Genomic DNA, 12,888 nt, shown 5'->3' on the forward strand with positions numbered 1-12,888 from the left:
GCGGCGAAGCAGCGGAGGCAGGATCAGCTGCAGCGGTGGCAGGGCTCAGAGACGGACCGGACCGGGGCGGAGGCGAGGAGCCATTCCGTCGCCCCGGGACACCGACGGGCTCGAGTGCGCTTCGCCCAGGGTGCAGTGTTCATGGCCGCCTGCTCCGCCGGGGACCGGGAGGAGGTGGCGGAGCTCCTGCGGCAGGGAGCAGACATCAACCACGCCAATATAGACGGACTCACGGCGCTCCATCAGGTATCCCGAACATCTCCGCTTCTTTACGCTCAAGTTTGACTCACTTTGGAAACTTTTTGCCAGAGTTCACCAACTTTTCTCTGCGCACTTCTCAACTGTTGAGGCGATGATGACAAGTAGGGATGTCTACTGAGGTAAAGTTGGTTTTATATTTGCGCAGTCAGACTTTCTCCTTAATAATTTCAGAAAAGTATTGTTTGATAAATAGTAGAATTAAATTAGCAGCCAATGACTACCAAAGTCTAATAAAGTAATAGTGCTCATGTTGTGTTCATGCCATACTTGCATGTTATTTCTGACCCAATATTCAAATTACCATTGTAAACAATATAGGGATCATGTCACTGAACCAATTTGCAAATTTGAAATCAACTTTACCTCATTAGAATGTCTGAGATGATAAACAATAGGAATATTTTGGATTAACTGGGTTAAATCATGTCTTCCCAACCCTTATATGTATTAGCTCTGAATTGATAGTTTATGAAATCATACTGTATTCTATATCAAATATTAAACTCGTTTTATCATTTGCAAAGATATATGGGTGAGTACACGATTTAATTAATGTTTTCCAACGTATTTAGGGGATTATACATTACATGATTAATGTATTTTTAGTGTGACTGAATTTGGCCAAGACAAAAACGTGATATTATTATTGTTTTTTTGTTTTTGGTGAACTTGACATTGATCAAAAGGGGAACATTTGTTTTAGGGGTTCCTTGTCACATGAAAACAATGTTGAATTTAGCTAAAGTTAATTTTAAAGTAGTTCATTTTGAACAGTGACAACTTGTGACTAGGCATGGGTCGATAACCGGTTTCAAGGTTTACCGCGGTTTAGAAGAGTCAAGGTATTAAAACCGCAAAAATATTTTGTTATACCCTTTCTAAGGTATATGTAAAGTTTTTTGTGTGTGTGTGTTTTCATGTGTTGTAAGGAGATCTGTGTTTTTGAAGCTAAAGGTGATAGTAGAAGTCAATGGCTTTTTTAAATTACGTAGCCTGACATGTTTACTGTTGCAAAATACTATAAATGTTTTCTAAAATGTAATATAGTGTGTTAAATGGGACGTTTAAAAATAAATTGTTTTACAGCAGTAAACACTGTGTAAACCGTGATATTTTTATCAAAGGTTATTATATCTGAAACCTATAGCGGCCCATGCCTACTTGTGGCGCTCCCTGTATTGTTTATTATGCTACTTTAAATATTCTGTCTGTAAGAAAGACTTCAAAACAACATTAGCTTGATTTAATTGACTGCAAATAATCCACTTTGATAGTCATTGGCTTTTAAAAAGATTGAACTATTTAGAATTTGCAAAGGATGCTTTTCTTAAATTATAATGTTTAGGATAAAGTCCAAACGTGCCAATATAAAAATAGCTTTACCTCAGTAAGCACTGGACAAAAAAAATGTTGTTTCCAGTATGTTATGCCATGTTTAAAGGACAGTGATGTACTGAAAAAGGATGACAATATTGTCAAACTATCTGTAGAAAACACAGATCTGAAAAAAAGAGCTGTATTTTGCATGCCAGGCCAGTAGTTGGCAATGTAACACTAAAAACACCACACATCTGCTTCAGTAATTCATTTTGTTTTTGTACTTGCTCATAACACATTCACATGAGGTCATGTCACAGTTTTCACATATTTGTAGATTATGTGCATTTTTGGGATGTTTTAATGACTACAAACGTGCAAAACGTACGTGTTTGTTATTCGTTACACTGACTGTCCTTTTGTTGGTCTGAAAACATTTTTCATAGTGCCATTATCATTTATGTGTAAACTACGAAAACGTGATTTCGTAAGTGCTGTGACATCAGCTCACATTACGAGTTCAGTCTACATAATTCAGACAAACAGAATGACACACTACGTGTAGGACTGTGGCTGCGTCCGAAACCGCCTACTCCTCAGTAGGTACTGCATTTGAATTTAAACGTACTACTCGGCCGTTACAAAAGTGCGTTCTATACAGTATGAATGTGAAAAGTATAAATGGAATTCGGACGTACTACATCCGCCATTTTGTCATGATCACGTGACCTACTTGTGTCGCTTTACTCTAATTCATGAATTCTCTCGCGGGGCATCATGGGATAGCGCAGCGTGCATAGGATGCGCACTCCAGATTCTCGCCGGAAGTAGTAAGTTATCCGGGTACTTCTCGCATACTGATTTTCGAATTCTAGGAATTCGGACATATTACTCGGCCCGCATACTGATTTTAGTGTACTATATAGTATGGAAGTATGCATGTTTCGGATGCAGCCTGTGTGTGCACAGACACGTAGAGCTTCTTTACAAAGTAATATCGCCACCTACTAGCCTGGAAGAATGCAGCAATTTGCCGATTAGTGCAGATAAATGCATATTATAGTTAATGGGGATAATTTTAACGACACTGTCATCTATTAATAAAAAATTTGAAAGAAAAAACAATTGTTACATAAAATTTATTGAAAGTCGTTTTTAATGGTTCACGTTTTCAGGCCGTGTAAATAAACAGGAAGGATGTTTTCTATTTTAGCTGCAAATAGTGTTACGTAAAGCTCCCCAAAGTGCTTGAAAACAGTGCAATTGGTGAACTACACAACTATTTCTAAAGATACTGAGTGATAACGCCACCTACTGGCCTGGCGGAAAACATTGTTTTTTGGTAGTTTTCACAGATTAGTGTGAATAGGAATGATTTTGACTCCACTGACATCTTGACGGAATAAAATGGAAAATACGCAGCTTTTAGTACATAGTTGTCATGGAAACATGCTTTTTAAAAAATCATTTATAACGGTACAAATGTTTAAAACGTTTTTTATTTTAGCTGAAAAAAATAAAAAAGATCCGTAAAGATCCCCAAAGTGCAAATTTTCGGCAAAAAATACCATTGCCAAACTACAGAACTGTTAACGTTTCTCAAGATACAGAATGATAACGCCACCTACTGGCCTGGCAGAATACAGTGTTTTTTGGTAGTTTTCACAGATGAGTGTAAATAGGATTCATTTTGATTACGTTGTCATCAGTACAGAAAAAATGTGTGAAAAAATAGTTTTAATACATAGTTGTCATGGAAACATACCTTTTTGAAAATTGTTTATAACGGTTAATATTTTTCAGCCCACTGTAAAAAACAGGAGAGATGTTTAAGACATTTTCTATTATATTTGAAAATAGCGCTGCATAAACACCCCCAAAATATGAGTTTTTGAAAACCATGTCATTAGTGAATTACAAAACTCTGCGTTTCTTAAGATACGGAATGATAACGCCACCTACTGGCCTGGCAGAAAACAGCGTTTTTGGTAGTTTGCACAGATTAGTGTGAATAGGAATGATTTTGACACCACTGATATCTTGACAGTATAAAATGGAAAAGACACAGCTTTAAGTACATAGTTGCCATGGAAACATGCTTTAAAAAAATATTTATAACGGTTCATATTTTAAAAAAAAAACAGCAGAAATGTTTAAAACGTTTTCTATTTTAGCTTAAAAAAATGTTGCGTACACATCCCCAAAGTGCAAGTTTTCGGAAAAAAATACCATTGCCGAACTATAGAACTGTTAACATTTCTCAAGATACAGAATGATAACTCCACCTACTGGCCTGGCAGAATACATCGTTTTTTTTTTTTTTGTAGTTTTCGCAGATCAGTGTAAAAAGGATTAATTTTGATTACGTTGCCCTTAGTACAAAAAAAAAAAATTGTGGAAAAATTCTTTTAATACATACTTGTCATGGAAACATACCTTTTTGAAAATTGTTTATAACAGTTCATATTTTTAAGGCCACGGTAAATAAACAGAAGATATGTTTAAAACATTTTCTATTATATTTGAAAATAGCGCTGCATAAACACCCCCAAAATATGAGTTTTTTTAAAACCATGTCATTAGTGAATTACAAAACTCTTTGCATCTCTCAAGATACAGAGTGATAACGCCACCTATTGGCCTGGCCAATAGTTTTTTTTTGGTAGTTTTCGTAGGTTAGTGTGAATAGGAATCATTTTGGTACTGGCATCTTGATGGAAAAAATGCAATGGAAAACAACTTGTATTCATAGTTGTCATAAAAACATGCCTTTTAAAAAATAGTTTATTACGGTTCATGTTTTCAGGTGGTTGTTAAAAAAACTGCAGAAATGTTAAACGTTTTCTATTTTATTTTTAAATAGTGTTGCATAAATGCTTCATAGTTGGTAGTTTTCAAATATTAGTGTGAATTGCATTTATTTTGATAACCTTGTCATCTCTACAAAAAATGTGGGAAAAAAATATTTTAATACATAAAAACATACCTTTTTGAAAGACATTTATTATTGAGGTTTATGTGTTTAAGTCAACGGTAAATAAACAGCAAAACTGTTTAAAACGTTTTCTATTTTAGCTGAATATAGTGTTGCGTAAACCTCCCTAATGTGCAAGTTTTCAAAAACAGTGCCAATGCCGAACTTCAAAACTGTTTGCATTTCTCAAGATACAGAATGATAACGCCACCTACTGACCTGGCAGAATACAGCGTTTTTTTTTTTTTGGGGGGGGTAGTTTTCACAGATTAGTTAGAAATAATAACCATTTTAATAATCTTGCCTTCTGTAGGTAAAAAATGTGTACAAAAATTTTGTCCCGTAAGCATACGTTTTTGAAAATCGTTTATAAAGATTTGTGTTTTCAGTCCCATATTAAATAAACAGCAGAAATCCTTGAATTTTTGTTAAAAATTGTGTATAAACACCACCAAAGTATGATAATTTTGAAAACAATACCATTATCGAACCTCAGAACCATTTGTGTTCCTCAAGATACAGTTTAATATCGCCACCTACTGGCCTGGCATGCAGAAAACAGCATTTTTAGGCATTTTTTACGGATGCGCCTGAGAACATGAAGGAAAACTAATCCGTTTGTTTTTGTAAACATATTTATTTTAAGCCCATTATTTAAAAGGTTCAATTTTCCCGCCCTTGAATGAGTTAAAACTTTGTTATTTAAACGTCCCTGCATTTTAGTGGTGTTATTTTGCACCACAATAGTTCCCATGGCGTGAATGAATCTTGATTTATTCTCTACTGACGTCTACTGTTAGGTTCCTGCAATACGTCAGGCTGGTTCCTGTTGTTTTAATGCCGTCCAGGGAGTGTTTTGGGCGTCCCGCGGCTGTCACCTCTAATGTGGCCACCGAATGCCACATACCAGTATCCAGGCTGAACTGGCATAGCAAGACTTTCCTCATATCTGCCTCACAGAAGGGCTGGAATTCACGGCGGCCCCTTTTCATTCGTCTTGTTTGTTTATGTTTGCCTCTTTCTTTCTTCTCGTCAGCTGTGTTTGTGTTATTGTTTAAATTGCATGTTTAGGTGGAGTTATTTTCGGCTTTTGTTGCTTCAGCCTTTAGTTTGAGCAGTAAAGTTTCTCTCAGAAATCAGCTAACCCTGCCTTTTGAATGCGAAAGAGTATTGAAATGGATCGTTTCGTGCGTCTCCAGAATGACAATACGAATGTAAAACGCTCAGTTGGTTATGTGGTCTTGGCGAGTGCAGCTATTGGCTACAGGATGTGATGATGTCGTGGACACATTTGCAAACCGTTTGATGATGTCACCGCTTCACTGGGATTCTGAGGAACATTAGCTTTGAGTCTCATGTTGGTGCGGTTTTCATGCTTGCCTTCACTGCGTGCATGTAGCGCACAACTCGTTTTTCCAGGTCATGTTTAACCCCAAACTAAAGGAGGACATCATGTTAGCTAGTGGAAATAATAGCTGTGTTTTGGTTAAGAGATCTGTGTAAATGTTAGAAGTACTATTTAATTAAAATAGTAAATATATATTTGAAATAGCAGTGTATTTGTATGTAATGGTAATGTTGTAGTGTACAGTTTTATTTATTTACAAACACAAATAATATCAAATGAATGACTATGCTTATTAGATGTTGATAGATATTGTTAAATATAATATTTATTGAGATTTAAGCAGATATGGGCGAGGCAGTGGCGCAGTAGGTAGTGCTGTCGCCTCACAGCAAGAAGGTCGCTGGTTTGAACCTCGGCTCAGTTGGCGTATCTGTTTGCATGTTCTCCCTGCCTTCGCGTGGGTTTCCTCTGGGTGCTCCGGTTTCCCCCACAGTCCAAACACATGTGGTTCAGGTGAATTGGGTAGGCTAAATTGTCCGTTGTGTATGAGTGTGTGTGTGTGGATGTTTCCCAGAGATGGGTTGCGGCTGGAAGGGCATCCGCTGCGTTAAAAACTTGCTGGATAAGTTGGCGGTTCATTCCGCTGTGGCGACCCCGGATTAATAAAGGAACTAAGCTGACAAGAAAACGAATTTAAGCAGATATTCACCTCAAATTAATTAGTCACTTCAATTAATACATTTCCACAATAAACATATGAGCAATTCCAGCGTTATGGATGTGACATCTGAAAACGTAAATTCTCAGAGAAAGTATATGTTAACATTATATTGAAACATCTGTTTATATTTTCCAAAACAACTAACCAGAGAGTTATGGGAGCAGAAAAATATCAATCTGTGAACATGTTTTATATTTTAAATGAGGGAAATAAACGTGCGTTATGGTTGTGACCAAAAAAGTTAGTTAATAATAATATGCATATTGCAATTGTATCCATATATAGAAATGTTATATGTCATTTAATATGCTTGTTAATGTTAATACGTGACTAAAATAGGCATACATTTATTTGTATTTTCGTTTAGACATTTATTTATATCTAAAGTGACATACAGGAGAGCAAATATGTCAATTGGTCAAATATGTATTTTTTTAAATAACAATATATCTGAAACGCGTGTGTTCACTATGCAAAGTTTTGAATGTGTAAAATATGTGTGTTCATCATAAATAAATGCAGGATTTTATGACTTTTTAAAAAGTTTTATGACCTCTAACTAATATTACCCTTGAATAACACAACATACTCTGTGTGTGTGTGTGTTTGGCTCTGGACAGAATCAGTGTCACATCCTGGTAACGACACACACACACACACTTAAACACACACACACACACACACACACACACAACCTTATGACGGTGGTAAAGTAAACAGTGGTTTAGTACACAGATGCAGGATTGAGCTCTCAACAGTCTTACAAGAATGAGAAACACCCTTTCAGTCTTCACGCTTCTTTCAGCAGCATGGTTGCTTTTTATTTGACTGAAAATACACTGAACCACTGTATTATTGCCTATTAAATGAGCGTATTAATGAATGCCATGTTTTGGATAAGTTGAATTAATATTGATATTTATGAAATTGAGATTTTTGGTTTTGAACGCTGATTGGTTAGCACATCATTCCCATTTTGATAATATTGCACATTGCGCAGACTTACCTTTATAGTACAACATTTAGTAATCAATATTTGTGTCACTTTTATTATTATTATTATTATTTTATTTAATTATTTATTGTATTGTTAATAATATCTTATTCCTGCCCTGCAATATCATTAAGTAAAAAATTCTAAATAATGCATTGGCAAAAGGGCAACTTGTATAGTTTTGTTTTATTTTATTTGATTAATTTCAGTCAGCATTTATTTTATCATTTAAATAAAAATCTCATTATTTAATTTAATTCATTTCGGTTAGCGTTTTATTTCACAAACCAAAAGAGTTGGGACGAGTGCGCGACGTATCTGACGACCGTGAGGGAGATGCAAGATTACCGGGAGATTATCACTCGTTTGCGGGCATCCGGGAGACTCCCGAAACTTCCCGCCCTACTCATTATTCTCTCTTCATATAGCCGTATGCCTATGACATATCCATAAAACACTGTGATATAGCTGGGCTCGGATCGTATCGCTTTCTCACTGCAATCGATCCGCTTCAGAGTTTGTTTCAATCAAGTCGAGACCACCTCATTCAAGCGATCTCAGACCGATTGATTTGGCGCGGATCCTAACGCGAATGCTGGTTTCACATATGCCAAACGAACCGCGCTAACTGGGCAAACGAGGCCAGTTTCGAAACAAAAGCATAGGTGTGAAAGCACCCTGAGATATTGAGCTTCAAAGTTTTTACAATCCATATAGCAAACAGTATTGTGCAATATTTTTTTTAAGTCTTAAAATGTAAACAATAAGTTGTCATTTAATAAGAATATGTCAGTAAATCAGTTTTGACAAAAATGGCAGTGTGAAGTGACGATATGGTAAAACAGCAATAATAATATGAGGCCTGTGTGTCGCTCTACTGTTACTTCAAATGCTCAATTTTGTACAGTCATTAGGGGTGTCAAAATTAATTGTTTCTTCGGTGCACCGCGGTGCAGATGTGGACGATTCGGTATCGGTTCAGTAATAATCATAACCGGTTATTATGTACTCACGTCATTTATCTACTATGCGCTCTGTCGCGAGGGAGGTGAGCGCGGGTATTTACAACACTCGGCCAACTCAGGGCCGGCCCGTGGCATAGGCACCATAGGCAAATGCTAAGGGCGCTGTACATCCAGGGGGGCGCCAGAAATGAGCTCGCTTCAGTTGGTTTTGTTTATGATATTCCTGACACACATTCAGTTATAGACGGCAATAACTCAAAAACCTCTTACCCTCAAAAGATCTAAAGTGTGTTTCCTACAAAAAGACAAAGCTGGTTATGTTTCACAGCTGTCTTTCTTTTTTTTCGCTCGACATTACGAGCACTGCTCAGTTTAAGCCCAAAAAAGATAGGTTCCGAAACGAACCTCTGAGCAAGAAAGCACGCAATTGACAATCAGTCGCAGCCAAATCCCAGCGGGCAGTCCTTATTGTTAAGCACTGATTATTAAATACTACAATTATAACTAACAACAACAGCGCTCGTCCACAGTACACAGCAGATTCAGTGGTTGCCTAGCAACATAAAAAGCACAGCACACTTCTTTTTTCTTGTCAACATAAAAAGGCAATGCTTTTTTGTTTGTATATTACATAAACGTGCATTCGTTGTCATTTGCCTCAACTCTATTTCCACTAAGACATTCATATTGCCTGTAATAATGACATTTTTCTATCTGACAGTGATGATATTTGTATGTGCGATGATACTCCGCTGCTGCTCCTCATGTTGTCCTGCTGTTGCTTCGTAACCAGAATTAAATATAGTCGCTGCTCTTTACGTTTTCCATGCCTTCCATCCAAAGCCTTTCTTTCTTTCACTCTCTCTCTCTCTCTTTCTCTCTCTCTTTGTGTGTGTGTGTGTGTGTGTCGTTGTGCAGTGAGCGCATGGAAAACATTCTTCATGCAGGACAAGCGGCTGCTGTCACAGTGAAGACCAGGCGCTCTCTGACTCACACTCACATACATACACACACACACACACACACACACACACACACACACACACACACACACACACACACACACACACACACACACACACACACACACACACACACAAACACACACTCTGACCCGATGGAGAACTTCACACCTTCTCCACACAGACGGGTCCCGCTGTTCCTCACAATGAGAGTGAGTGATGAATGTGTCCTTCTGTTCTCCTGCAGCTCCTCTGGGAGTCCCTTTTTTCCCCCCCAAACCGCCTGAAAACACACTTTATCAGTGCTGAAATCACTGTAACATGTGGCCCGTCTGCATTAAAGAGCCGTTTGTATGACATTTTAAAGGGTTCTAATATTCAGTTTGAGTCTCTAAAACAGATTTACATGAATTTGAGCTCAGAAGACTTTGTAATTTTTCTAGAATATACGTGTTAATATTAGAATCATGTAAAAACGTATATTTAACGAATATCGTTAAAACGTATCAATGATTTGATAGGATTAATTCAGGGTTCATACTAGGGATGGGTATCGTTAGGGTTTTTAATGGTATTAATACGTTTATAGATACTGCTTATCGGTTCGGTACTTTAATGATTTTCTTATCAATACTTTTTTGTGTTTTTTTTAATAATTATTTTTAGGGGTTTTTCACCTTTATTGATAGGACAGTGGAGATATAGAGACAGGAAAGTGTGGGAAGCAGAGATAGAGGAAGGATCAGCAAAGGACCTCGAACTTTTAATAAATTTTTTTTTTAATAAAAACATAAACAGAATTAACTTTTTTTACTATTGCATTTTTAATATAAAATACAACAAATCCAATAATGGTAAAACAAATAAATATTTTTTCCTGTAAAAGAATGGTTTGAAGGAAAATGACTCTCATCTTGGTCTCATCTTCTTATCAACATGTTTGCCTTTTCTGGGAGAAGTCGGTATCTTTTTTTGGATTACGGTGCTCCTTGCAGTTGAAAATACCCTCTTTGAGTTGCAAAATGCAGTTAAATGAGATACTGTTCATTAACACATTCACATAAATGAGTTTAAGGTGTTTTAGGAGTTAACTTTGTTCTTAAGGTTTTTTTTCAGTGGCTTTGGGGCATTTCTCACTACACTATTTACATTTGCACAACAGTTAATGCATTTCTCAAAACAGTTAAACTGCAAAACCTAGATGATAACCTGCAAAAGCATGTCACATGCTCAAAATGGAGAGCTCATTCCTCAAGAGCAAGTACTGATGTCAATGAAAGGGTCAGTGTCATCAAGATGAAAAGTCCTGACACCATTGTTTATGAACAAGATAGTTAAATGTCTTTGTCATGTTTTCATTATGACAGTTTACTCTGGACATTTTTTCCAAGGCAAAACAGACAGATTTTGGTGACACGTCCTGAAAATGCTCAAGACAGCACTATATACCATCTGCACAGCCATTTGAAAACTACAGTAAAGTCAGACATCACTGCATTTACTGAGGTATCTGAGTACAAGACACTGAATATGTATGTTTCACATGTTTACTGCATTTGCTCTTTACAATTCTAGTTAACTCACAGCATTGTGCAAACGAATAAACACACTTATTTACAACAAATAGAAACTCCCTTTGAGTAGAGCTGTGCACAACTGTGAACAACATTGCAGCACATATTGGACCTGAACCTACAACATACACAGGTCTGTAAATCATTCACCAAATTGTTCAATTTAGAAAATTAGTAAATTTAGTAAATTATAAAATTAGCTTGACAGATTTTGACATCCAGTTCAACATTTTTGTATGTGGTGACTCCAGTAATGAAATAAGGACTATTGGTTTTATATGGACTGACTATTCAGCATTCACAAGTTTATTTCATGTTGACTGACATGACATAAGCAGATGACAATGTTATAAAACAGCAGAGAGTTGTATGAAAGCAATTGATGCATCTCCAAAAGCATTTGCAATTTGTTGGAAGGAATGAGAAACTGCTACTATGATGTGCACAAATGACTAACTGTTTTGAGAAATGCATTAACTGTTGTGCAAATGTAAATAGTGTTGAGAAATGCACCAAAGCCACTGAGAAAAACTGTAATATGAAGTTCAGATTGGAGAGAAAGAATAGCGTCACGCTGGACAGGACTTTTTCGGGATCTGTTGTAAATATTATAAAACAGGAAGAATATATCTTATGAAAAAGGAAAAGAAATCTCTACTTTCTCATTTGGTGCGATCATAAATTGTATTTATTGATAACAATTTGAGAGTTGGCATTAAAAGTTACACTAAAGGCCTGTGCACGCTTTTTGCTTGCGTTTTTCGTCGATGTTTAACGCCTTGTGACTAAATAAAGTGTGATCGTGCACACCAACTTGCAAATGCCAGGCGTAAAACCGTCATTTTTGTTTTTAGAAACGCCTCATGTTTTTTTTTTTTTGTTTTGACGCATCACGTTAAAACCTTCTCCACCAATCAGATTGGCACTTTTGATCACATGCACGGAGCTGCTGAAGTTACAGTAAACAGCACTTGGGGGCGCACAAGCGCAAAACAGTCATTGTGAGCGCACACTGAAGAAGATGCCCAGAGACGATAATAAGAGCTGCTTATTGCTCTGGTGAACAATAATCATTTCTTTATTACTAGAGCTGGAGCTGCTGCTTGAACCATCCATGCTTGTTCAAATCGCCATTAACTTTAACAATAAGCATTTCAAACTTTTTGTCTTTTTCTTCTGTGTTACAAGTGGGTGTCTGAAGCTTAAAGTTGTATAGCGCCATCTAATGTCAAGGAGTAATTTTGCATACTTTTCTGCTCGATGGCAGTGAAAATCACTTGGGTTTGAATACGGAAAAACATCTCGATAAACGCTGATGGTAAACGCAAACGAAAAGCGTCCTGGTGCGGACAAACCTAAAAAGTGGCAAATATAGTAAAGAGCAAGAGCATGTACTGATGTCAATGAAAGAGTCAGTGTCATTAAGATGAAAAGTCCTGACACCATTGTTTATGAACAAGATAGTCAAATGTCTTTGTCATGTTTTCATTATGGCAGTTTACTCTGGACATTTTTTCCAAGGCAAAACAGACAGATTTCGGTGACACGTCCTGGAAATACTCAAGACAGCACTAGATACTATCTGCACAGCCATTTGAAGCCATTTTGCCATTTTGAAGCTTAAAGTTGTATAGCGCCATCTAATGTCAAGGAGTAATTTTGCATACTTTTATGCTCGATGGCAGTGAAAATCACTTGGGTTTGAATACGGAAAAACGTCTCTAAACGCTGATGGTAAGCGCAAACGAAAAGCGTCCTGGTGTGGACAAACC

The 12,888-nt window shown here is 36.9% G+C and overlaps 1 protein-coding gene and 1 long non-coding RNA gene across 3 annotated transcripts in view; one reads left to right on the forward strand and one right to left on the reverse strand.

The window, feature by feature from the left end:
* LOC147830759 (uncharacterized) overlaps positions 1 to 4,211 on the reverse strand; it is a 4,284-nt gene extending 73 nt beyond the window's left edge. The window contains exons 1-3 of the long non-coding RNA XR_015526139.1: positions 3,864 to 4,211; positions 1,423 to 3,536; positions 1 to 527 (exon numbers count right to left, since the gene is read on the reverse strand). The exon at positions 1 to 527 is cut by the window's left edge and continues 73 nt beyond it. This is a non-coding gene — a long non-coding RNA (uncharacterized LOC147830759). The remainder of the gene's footprint in view (positions 528 to 1,422; positions 3,537 to 3,863) is intronic.
* The window catches only part of zmp:0000001167, a 42,772-nt gene that overhangs the window by 61 nt on the left and 29,823 nt on the right, over positions 1 to 12,888 (forward strand). For both annotated transcript variants that reach the window (XM_087311416.1, XM_087311415.1), the window contains exon 1: positions 1 to 246. This exon is cut by the window's left edge and continues 61 nt beyond it. Coding sequence is in view for 1 of the 2 variants with exons in the window: in XM_087311415.1 (XP_087167541.1) it covers positions 1 to 246 (246 nt within the window). In the remaining variant the exon portion in view is untranslated. The remainder of the gene's footprint in view (positions 247 to 12,888) is intronic.

Source organism: Danio rerio, chromosome 25 (assembly GCF_052040795.2).
Source record: "Danio rerio strain M-AB ecotype USA chromosome 25, GRCz13ab, whole genome shotgun sequence".
Classification (NCBI taxonomy): Eukaryota; Metazoa; Chordata; class Actinopteri; order Cypriniformes; family Danionidae; genus Danio; species Danio rerio.